Genomic DNA, 10,929 nt, shown 5'->3' on the forward strand with positions numbered 1-10,929 from the left:
CTTCAGGGAGAGAGCAGCAGGTCATGTGTGGATTAGTAGGTTACTGTGAGGGAGCTGATTTTTTGGGAGGCGGTGTCTGCGGGGGCTTGGCCCATTTGGAGGCATGAAGGGGCAACACGGCCTAGGTGGGACGACAAGGATGAAATTGTTCGACGAGATTGTTGCCTGATGAATTGTTTTCAGATGAAAATATGTCAGATAGAACGAAAAACTTCCGACCGGAGGAAACATAACCAGTTTTTCCTTTTTATACAGTATATAATATAATATATAATATATAAAGAGATAGAGATATATTTACATTTCTTTTCATCATATTCAGAATTGGAATTTTTTTTGGTACACGTGAAACTGTGAAAACAGGCAGAAGCATTGCACTCGCTCCCGTACCTATAAGAAAACTGCCAGGGCTATTCTCGTAATTGTCTCCCCCACCAATTCCAATTCGCCGCTGCCCTAGCTTTCTCCCGTCGTCTCCTTCCCAGCGACGAACACCCACGAATACTTGCGCCTGATCCGGCGCCGGAAACCTAGATTCCACCACCCGGATCCTCTCCCCGTCGCCGATCTCCTCGGCGCTGTTCGATCCGCCCGTTCCCTCTTCGAGTCCCGACAAGATCTGAGGCCTCCTCGCACCCATGGATCCGCGCGCCAGGTACCCTCCCGGAACCGGCAATGGTCGCGGCGGAAACCCTAACTACTACGCTCGCGGCCCGCCGCTCTCGCAGCAGAACCACCACCAGCAGCAGCAGACGCCGGCGGCGCACCAGCAGCAGTACGTGCAGCGCCAGCCGCAGCAGCAACACCAAAATCACCACCACCACCAACAGCAGCAGCAACATCAGCAACAGCAGCAGCAGCAGCAGTGGATGCGGCGAAACCAGATCGCCGCGAGCGAAGCGGGCGCGCCCGGGACCAGCGGGCCGAAGGCTGTGGCGCCATCCCCGACGGCGGTCGGCAACGATTCTAGGTAAGTAGATCGGAGGCCTTGTAGTTTGGACGGCGATTTGCAGGTTCTGGTATCTGTTGCCTCAACGCATAGCTTAAGCGGACCACCAATGTAGCTTGTGAAAGCCAACCAAACGCAGTTGGGTGCCACTTCCTTTTCTGATCTGACGAGCCCACATCAGTTTTCTGCATTCTATGTTTGTAACTGGGCTGTAACACGAGTAGTTTCACAACCAAGTAACGCGTCATTAAGTTAGTCGTGGTCATGAATAGCCACGTCAGTGGAGAAACTAGAACTGGAGATGGCTACTCAGCAATTATGCTTGTTTTGTGCAGTTCGCAAGATTGGAAGGCCCAACTGAAGCTTCCACCCGCAGATACACGATTCAGGACGGAGGTAATTCTTGCCATTCTTTACTTGATTGTGGGTACTTTCCATACCAGGAGTCCCTGAACGTAGAATTGTGTTGGTTGCCATATCTGCTTTGCCACTAGTTTTTGTTGTTGTGGTACAAATTCTACTCTTGACTTCCTTCATTTTATCATCATTTGTTATCTTTTGATGCTTGTGTTCTTTGATTAGATTTGTGGAGAACCTAGGTTTGAACAATGGTTTCTGAAATCCATGTGATATCTCCACACTAGAACTTGCAAGTCAGTATGTCATTACTTGGTAGTCGATGCTAGTTATTTGCATTTGCAACAGAGATAAGTAAGAAATTATTGTAATGATAATACTCGCATATGAACCCTAGTAATTTAGATTATGGATTTTCAATTTCCACTGTTGAACCCTCAGCCAGCAGGTGCTGTGCTGCTGGCTTACTGGTGCTTTGTAAGGGGTGATGGAGGCACCAGAGGCAGACGATGGATCATGGCTAAGACTTTTTTTTGCTAGCTTGGTTCAATCAGACATGTCTGCCTCTTAGAGATGACTTACACATGAGACTCCAACAGGACTAGTGTGAACTGTGAATACTTTACCAAAGGTTCTTGCAGCATTCCAAACTTAACACTAATGCTGAATTTGATCCAACATGTACCAATCCTGATTGGATCCTGTAGCTTGTGCCCTACTCCATCTGGCACCTAGTAACTTTTCGGGTGGGCTGTAGTGAATTTCTTACATAGCAACTGTAGTTCATTTCTTTAGGTTATAAATGTTGCCCACACTTTGGTGGGAATGCATCAGCTATCCAGGAGGTTAAATGGTTCTGTACATGTTTCAGAGCTTACTTGTGCTGTGAGTACATTTGTTAAAACTAAGCATGTCTTGAGTTTGCATCTGTAGTAGAGATTACATTTCATCATCTAGATTATTTTATTCCTCTTGTGTTATTGCTATTTGATGTTATGGTGAGCTAATGCATTAGTATGTTGCTTCCTTGCTTTGCATGTTGGCGTGCTCTTAATTATCTATTTTTTTTTCTACACATAGGATGTTACTGCCACCAAAGGAAATGAGTTCGAAGACTATTTTCTCAAGCGTGAACTCTTGATGGGAATATATGAGAAAGGATTTGAAAAACCCTCTCCTATCCAAGAAGAAAGCATTCCTATTGCATTAACTGGAAGTGATATTCTTGCTAGAGCAAAAAATGGAACTGGCAAGACTGCTGCATTCTGTATTCCTGCACTTGAAAAGATTGATCAAGACAAAAACACTATTCAAGGTTTGTGCTACACCCTCATTTAATCTGATAGATACTGTTTACAGGTCAAATTGTTACCACTTGCTTGATGATAAGTAAGAGCTGGTAGATGTTTTGACATGTATGCTTGTTTTTTCTCAACTTTGGAGTTTTCTTTGTGTGTGTGTATGTGCACACCTGTCGGCTATATTGTACTATAAGGTTTTAATAATGCAATGCTTCCTCTTGTGATATGCAGTTGTTATAGTTGTTCCCACACGGGAATTGGCTCTACAGACATCACAAGTTTGTAAAGAGCTTGGCAAGCACCTGAAGATCCAAGTTATGGTCACCACTGGTGGAACTAGCCTGAGGGATGATATTGTTCGTCTACATCAACCTGTCCATTTACTTGTTGGAACGCCTGGGCGTATTTTGGATCTTACGAAGAAAGGTGTTTGCATTTTAAAGGACTGCTCAATGCTTGTTATGGACGAGGTAATTCATAGTAAGCTTGTCTAAATACAGTCACGTTGCTTGTATTGCTTTGTAAATGGCTGGGTTAGTTGTATTATGTGGATTTTATCATCTTAGTCCATAGTCAGTATCTGTTCACTTATATTTGTATGTGTTTGCCAAAAAGGTTACCAAGCCACAGTTTTTGTGGCTACTCCTGGCAACTAGCACACAACAAAACATTGCCATGCTTTGCTATGCCGCGAGTTAGGCATTTTTGACAGAGTTAAACACCTGCTTAACTGCTTTATTTGTGGCCACACCTGTGGCAATACTCATTTTTTTGCCAATTACAAGGTACACGCATCAGAAAAGCGTGCAAAGATGCGCTTAGGCTTGCCAAACTGTGGTTACTACTTTGATATAACATAGGGATTTACACATAAGGAATTTTGGATTTCACTAGTACACAAACCAAACATGGCTTGAATTATATGGAGCTAAGAAATTATCCCCGCCAATACTGTAGTTGCAAACCTAGAGTTCATCAGCAAACGAAATATTCCTTGCATCTACACCATCCATTCAATTGTCATTCTAGAAGTACCTTACGAAAATAATTTTAGATGGACAGTTTTTAACTATTTGATCGTGCAGTTGTATGTTCTCATTTATAACCAAACCACTTGTCCGAAAAAAAGCTCGTGTACTGTAGGTATCTCTAATAAAAACTGTGCACTCATATATGTATTCCTAGCAATTTTACTTTCTCAAATGAGTGCCAGAAAACTTCATGGGTTGCCAATTGCCTGATCCAGTGACCCCCTGTTCTAGCAGTTACCAGTTAAATTGTTATTCTGTTTGCCTCTAAAGAAAACAGACACGTTTCCTCCCTCAACTGTTGTATCAAGCTGCTCTTTCTGGTCCCTATCGAAGAAATAGCATTTTTCGAATCAAATTGTAAATATTAAGTTCGTTACTGTTTAGCCCAGTTGTAAATAACTATGAGAATGTTAGAAAGATCATTAGAGAATATGTATATTTGGAAGCAGTAATTACCCAGTGGAGAAAACGAGATACGGTTCTTAGGCCAAATAGTAAGCGTTAGTCTGTAAAAGAAATGAGTAATGCTTCATAAGGACAAATAGTAGCTGGAAATGAGAGATAACGTGGTGCCCTAGGCTTCATCTTTTATTTAGAATACTACAATGAAATGTCTGCTATATTTTCGTCTAATTTATGCTGAACTGAGTTTGCTTGATATTGCACTATTTTGGTTCTGCAGTCTTGGGGCTGTCAGTAAATAAATACATCTACATATATATCTTTGTGATTTCCTTATGAGAGTTATTGCCTTTTCGTGCAGGCCGACAAGCTTCTCTCTCCTGAATTTCAACCTTCCATAGAGCAGTTAATCCGTTACCTTCCTGCAAGTCGACAGATTTTAATGTTTTCAGCAACATTCCCTGTGACTGTCAAGGAGTTCAAGGACAAATATCTGCCTAAACCTTATGTCATTAACCTCATGGATGAACTTACACTGAAGGGAATTACACAGTTTTATGCTTTTGTAGAAGAAAGACAGAAAGTTCATTGTCTTAACACCCTATTCTCCAAGGTTTGACTTTGTTTCTTAATTTAGTTAGGCATTTTGATCTCCTGCATAACATATAACTAATCCGTTTTATGTTTATATCCATACAGCTTCAAATAAATCAGTCAATAATATTCTGCAACTCTGTGAATCGTGTTGAGTTATTAGCCAAAAAGATAACGGAGCTTGGCTACTCCTGCTTCTACATCCATGCAAAAATGCTGCAGGACCACCGTAACAGAGTTTTCCATGACTTCCGTAATGGGGCATGCAGGAACCTTGTATGTACAGGTAAGTCTCTTCTGTATTCCCCATGTTCTTTCTGAAGGACATTGAACAAGTAAATATTTTGTTTAGAGATAAGAAACTTGTGATAGTTCATCTTTCCCTTTTTGTTTGTGTTCTCGCACTACAAGTAAAATATTTGGACCACTCAATTTAGCTTATGTCTTCATACCTGTTATTATGAACTTTATTTTGATGAAAAGGCGAATATACTGTTTCAACAGTTGACATAGAATTCTTATTTGGGCCAATCATTTCTATATGTTTTGTCTTCAATAATCATCTGTTTACTTTGTTGATACAACTTTGGATAGTGAGTTCAATCCATCAAGACATGCTTGTCAAATTTCGAATGGCTAACTAAAATGATGATAGTTACAAATTAGTTCTGGCAGATAAAGAGATAATGCAAAAGAAAACCTAATAGTGTCCTTTCATGCCTGTCCATTTTACCGTGGTTACTTTTGGAATTTCATTAACTGCTTGTTATGAGCAGAATCAATTCATTGGTGAATTTATTAAGTAAACAATTCTGTTGCTGCTGATTTTTTAGCATGTGGGGTCGCGACTAGTAAAATCGTTTACTTGGTGCTGAAAGAAGTCTGGGCTGTGTGGCATATAATTTTTTCTAGTTTCTTATGTTTGTGGTCATATCTTTTTCAGATCTTTTCACAAGGGGGATAGATATTCAAGCTGTTAATGTTGTTATCAATTTTGATTTCCCCAAGAGCTCTGAAACATATCTCCACAGGGTATGGCATTGAAATAATCTTTTACTTAATTCTCGCACTGTGACAATCAAATTGTTGTTTTTATGTTGCCCTCTGTATAATATTCTGTTTGGTCCACAATTTTAATGCCTTTTGTTATCGGCACAGTGAAATAGAAATCTTATATCTTGTAAATGGTTATCCTTGACGTCATTTTGTTTACCTTCTGTTGGTAGTATATCTCCCACTGTGATTTTTAATTATTCGCTTGACCTTTTTTGGCCTTACAGGTCGGTAGATCTGGAAGATTTGGTCACCTTGGTTTGGCTGTGAATTTGATCACCTACGAGGACCGGTTTAACTTGTATGACCATGTTCCTACCGCAAATTTCATGAGGTCTTTAATTTCGTAGTTTCTCTCTTGACAGAATTTTGTTTCTGCGAACAGGTATAGGATTGAGCAGGAGCTTGGGACTGAGATAAAGCCAATTCCCCCTCAGATAGACCAGGCCATATATTGCCAATGATAGGATACTTTCTTCACATGTATTCACTTTCTCTGAGAGTAATAAGAAGACAACTCTTGTACATACCATCTCATCACCTAGCAGGTAATCAAGTTCTTTGACTCTCACCTGAAGTTTGTACTGTTCCATTGTCTTGTGGGGTGGTGTGACATCCATGGGCTGGTTTAACTGTGAGAACTGCCTGCATATCTGCGCAAGTTTTTGTGCTTTTTTGCAGGTTGTTACTTTTGACAAATTTGGTCCATCGCAAATGGATCACCTAGGTTTACATATTAGTAGAGCTGCGAATTTAATACAGAGTAGGCAGTTTTCTTTTATCTCAGTCGATTCTTTTACGGAAAAGAACACTCCACAAACTACTTATATAACAGAAAAATATTGTAAACCTACACATTGAAGTCGTTTTTGTTGTAACAGAAGTGCATGTAAGGCAGATTGTTCTCATAAAACACACATTGCTGTTTCACCTTTCTGGCCCTACCTGACCCACCATTGTCTATGCTACTTCTGTAAACATAGACCCCATCCATTGGATGTTTGTCACGTGGGGGTGGCGTGACATCCATGGGCTTGGTTTACTGTAAGAACTGATTGCAGATCTTCACAATTTTTGTTCCGCTGTAGGTTGTCTGCACAGTTTTTGTTCCTCTGTAGGTTTTCGCTTCTGACAAATTTAGTACATCACAAGTAGGTCGCCTTGGGCCTTTTGTGAGATATCACGTATGGTTACATATTAGTACGGCTGTGAAATTGAAACAGCTTACTCCATTTTCTTTTTATCTTGTGAACTATTTAATGTAACATAACACTTCACAAAACTAGTAGAACGGAAAAAACATTGTAATATTACACATTGAAGTATTTCTTGTAACAGAAGTGTATGTAATCCAGATTTTTATCATAAAACGGCACATGGATGTTTCACCTTTTGGCCCTAGTGACCTGCCATTGTCTATGTTACTGCGTTGCTATTGGAAACATAGACCCCACCCGCTGGATGGCACATGCAACCGGCGTGGCAGTTGCATGGCAATATCGGACTGAGTCTGATTAGTTCTTGTCACATGGGCGCCACCTGTATTGCCTATGCGGAGGATGTTTCAACCAAGCTTTGCACTCACATGGACCCTGTTAGCTATGTCAAAGAACGTGCGGATTTATGATCAAATCTGCCTCCCATATCACATCTGAATGCATATTTGATGGATTAAATTTAACTACTCCTACCTTATCCGTTCTAAAATGATTTGATATGGATTTATCAAGATTTGCATATTTGTAGACGTATTTTAGTATGTATACAAATATAGACAAATCTAAATCAACTATTTTAAAACAAAAAGCTTACTAAGTGCTAATTCCCTTTTTAAAGTCCTGATGGCCTTGACACCCCTTTCTTACTTGCTAATTTGTTTTTTTGGTGTTTATTATAGAGAATTACCAGGTTGTTGTCGAACCAGCTGTTAGATTTTGGGTAATGATTGTATTTTGCATGTTGCTAGTTTCTAACAGTACATAGGCACGATTTTAATCCACGATTATGTTCTCCGTTCTTACGTTTACGGTTTACCTCTTGTTACAGCTTATGTTTACCTATCTATCATGTGTGCAGGTTTTAATGTGGGCCACCTGTGGTGTATGGGAACATTATTGTGGATCATGTGTGAGACAAGACATCCAGCTTGGCAAATTCTGATGGACCTCGTTATGCTAACATTAGTGTGGTTAACAAGGGGCAAACGCCCTGTTACTCTCAGGCGCACAGCGGTTGTACATTGCTAGGTGCCTGTTCCTGGGCTAGCCGTGGCCTTTTAATTCTTTCAATCATAGTTCCCGTCTTTCCTTGGTGGTGTCATTAGCTATCTCTGGCAGGACATTTTAACCCTGTTACTTACTGGTTGTGTGTCTGCGTTGTTGGTGCACGCAAGTGGGTACTCAAGACTCAAGTCCCAGCTTGGCCGTGTGTTGTTGACTTGTCAATCAGAAGTGGGTCGTCCAACTTGAGCTTTGAACTGTCAATGCCTTGTGGCTGCTAGGAGCCTAGGGCCTTCAGCTATTGATCGTGAACTGGAACATTAGTCTGTCAATAATGTGCAGTGAGCTGCATTTTGCTATGCAGTCCTGCTCTTGCATCATGCATAGCAGTGGCCTTGGGCCGTCTGATTGTGGCTGTGAACTGGATATTGGCTTGTCAATAATGTGCAGTGAACTGCATTGTGCTATGCAGTCTTGCAATTGCATCATGCATGACTAGGCAGTGTGCCTGTATGTCATGATACTCAGATTCTGCATTATCTTTCCAAGTTGACAATGTATTTGTGCAATAAAAGAGCATATCTGCTGATACCTGTTCTGGAAAATGATGTCATTTTTCATTGTGACCACTCATTTTCTTGGTTCGTCCTGTGCTACGTTACATCTGTGATGAAATAAAACAATTTGCAAATAGTAGTAATGTTTTACTGTAGGTATTTGTGCAATAGTAGTAATGTTTTACTGTAGGTACGGAGTATTACAAATGAGCAATCAACCAAGGGATTGGTCTTGCATGTTGTCGATGGTTTTGAAAATTCAAAATTTGGCAACCAAGAACAGAAGGGTAAATGCAATCATGAGCAATGAATCCCCTTGCTTCACGAGGATTTACATAAATTCAACTTACCGCTGCTGGCCAGACTCTCCTTGGAGTGCATGGGCAGGTAATCTGAGAGTGGCAAAGGGCTGTCCCCGTGATACCGTGGCAGCCATTTTTAGCCTGGAGTTTGGGCAGCATGGGACAAGTCAAAGGACGTTGTCTAGGAAATATTCAAACACAGTCCTGAATCGGATGCAGTCCGGTATATTTTAGTGTAGCAAGCGTATGCTTCCGCTGCGCCTTGCATGCAATGGTAGCAGTGTTTTCTGCTTCCCCCCATATCGATTTTCAAGTGCCATCGCTTTCAGTTTCAGGTGATGAGTTTCGACCCCTGCGCCATCCTTTTCTTGGTCACGTTTCTGATGTCATGCAATGAAGGCAGGAGTGCCTGTTTGCTACTAGTACTAGTACCACTGTACCAGTATGTATTCACAATTCACATACCTTAGTGACCTAGGGAGTTAGTCGTACGGAGTACGACTATCACATATTGGCACATAAGCAGGAGAATACTACACAGGTTGCGCCATTCTAACCCGGAAATTATTGTTTTGAAACGGCGGCAAGAGATTTGCCTTAAGGTATACTTCTCCGTTCCAAAATAATTGCAAATATTTGTCTAGATTTGTACGTATCTAAACACGTTTTTATTGTGTAAGTTTAGCGAAAATACGCAATGAAACCTATATACTCATAAACTTAATAACTTTCCAGGCTCAAAATTTGTATTTCTAACGCTCCCAAAGTTTTGAAAAATTGGCACATAGCAGGAGAGTCCTAAGCAGGTTGCGGCGATGTTTTTCAGTTAAGAAAAGAGAGGACTGTACGGAAGAGATTTGCCTTAAGGTATACTTATACGTTAAAAAATAAGTGCGTAGATTTATGTAGATTCATACGTATCTAAACATGTTTTTATTGCGTAGATACATGCAAATTTAAGGAGCAATGGACCTAGATATTAATGAACCTGATAACTTGTTAAACCCAAAATTCGTATTTCTAGCTCTCCAAAAGATTTAAACTGAAGGAAAACTCCTCCTCCCAATTTTTTTGTGACTCAGAGATCGAACAACTATGCAACTTAAGGCCTAAAATCGGATTAGAAGTACCCACGTCCGAAAAAATTCCGTTATGTAGATAAATCTGATAAACTTGTTTTAAAACAGAGAAAGTATCAAGTAAGGAAAGAGCTGCCTAGTTAATTTATCCAAAACTGGATGAAAATCATCATGACGACTTCTTACGTGAGCAGCCACAAACTTGCAGCTTATGTAAGCCTTCCTGTACATGTACATGTACCTGTACCATAAAGCATGATGGAACGATACCATGCGTTTGGCTTATCTCATTATCTGCCCCCCTGTGACGGACGCACGATGCACCACCTAGGTCGATCGCTACAGGGGCATTGCGTGGCGCTGTAGCGACGACAGTGGCGGTACACGTCGAGGACCGGCCGGCTCAGGGACGGGGCCGAGCACCTGCCCGGCGAGGCCATCATGGGGATGCCCTCCTGCGGCTGCGCGCCAGAGCATGCAGCGGCAGCAGCCCGTCGCCGGTCGCAGCGACGCAGGGAACTCTGAGCTCCGCATTGAATTTCACGCGCGCGAGAACCCCCACACACATGTACTCTACTCGAGCTCAGAATCCGAGCTGCACTCGTAGGCCAGACGGCTCATTTAAGGCTACTCCCTTCACCTTCACGTCGTCGTCGTCGTCGTCTCGTCGGCCCTGCTCGCGCCATTTACTCCCCTCCAGGTACAACTTCCACTCATCGCCGTCCTTGCTGGGTGCCTCTGCCGGTGGTCTGCCCGTGGAAGCAGCCACATGTATGTGCGGCGCCGCTACGCTCACGGCCAGCGATAACAAACGCCAGCGTCCAAAACACGACCGCTCTGTACTTGGACTGACCAAAATTGTAAAGGTAAGGGCATCTCCAACGCGGGGACGCAAAACGCAAAACGGACAGCCCGCGCGTCCGTTTGGGTAAAAACTGCATCCAACGGGGATACCCATACCCAAAAAGCCAGCAATTATTGTCCGGCTCAACCCAAAGCTGGCGCAAAATTGGGAAGCTTTTGCGTGGCCACGGACGCCCGCGCGTGTCCTCGCGTGTCCCTTTCTGTCCGTCTGTGTCCGGATG

General features: G+C 42.1%; 1 protein-coding gene across 1 annotated transcript; it reads left to right on the plus strand.

Annotated features, from left to right (window-relative positions):
• The first annotated feature begins 447 nt into the window (after positions 1-447).
• Positions 448-8,433, plus strand: LOC124692513 (DEAD-box ATP-dependent RNA helicase 8-like). Its single transcript, XM_047225904.1, has 10 exons — positions 448-970; positions 1,285-1,345; positions 2,387-2,621; positions 2,839-3,077; positions 4,402-4,653; positions 4,740-4,920; positions 5,578-5,666; positions 5,915-5,988; positions 6,073-6,235; positions 7,764-8,433. The coding sequence occupies exons 1-9, from the start codon at positions 639-641 to the stop codon at positions 6,149-6,151; spliced, it is 1,542 nt and encodes a 513-aa protein (XP_047081860.1). The 5' UTR covers positions 448-638; the 3' UTR covers positions 6,152-6,235; positions 7,764-8,433.
• The last annotated feature ends 2,496 nt before the right edge of the window (positions 8,434-10,929 follow it).

Source organism: Lolium rigidum, chromosome 2 (assembly GCF_022539505.1).
Source record: "Lolium rigidum isolate FL_2022 chromosome 2, APGP_CSIRO_Lrig_0.1, whole genome shotgun sequence".
NCBI classification, from domain to species: domain Eukaryota; kingdom Viridiplantae; phylum Streptophyta; class Magnoliopsida; order Poales; family Poaceae; genus Lolium; species Lolium rigidum.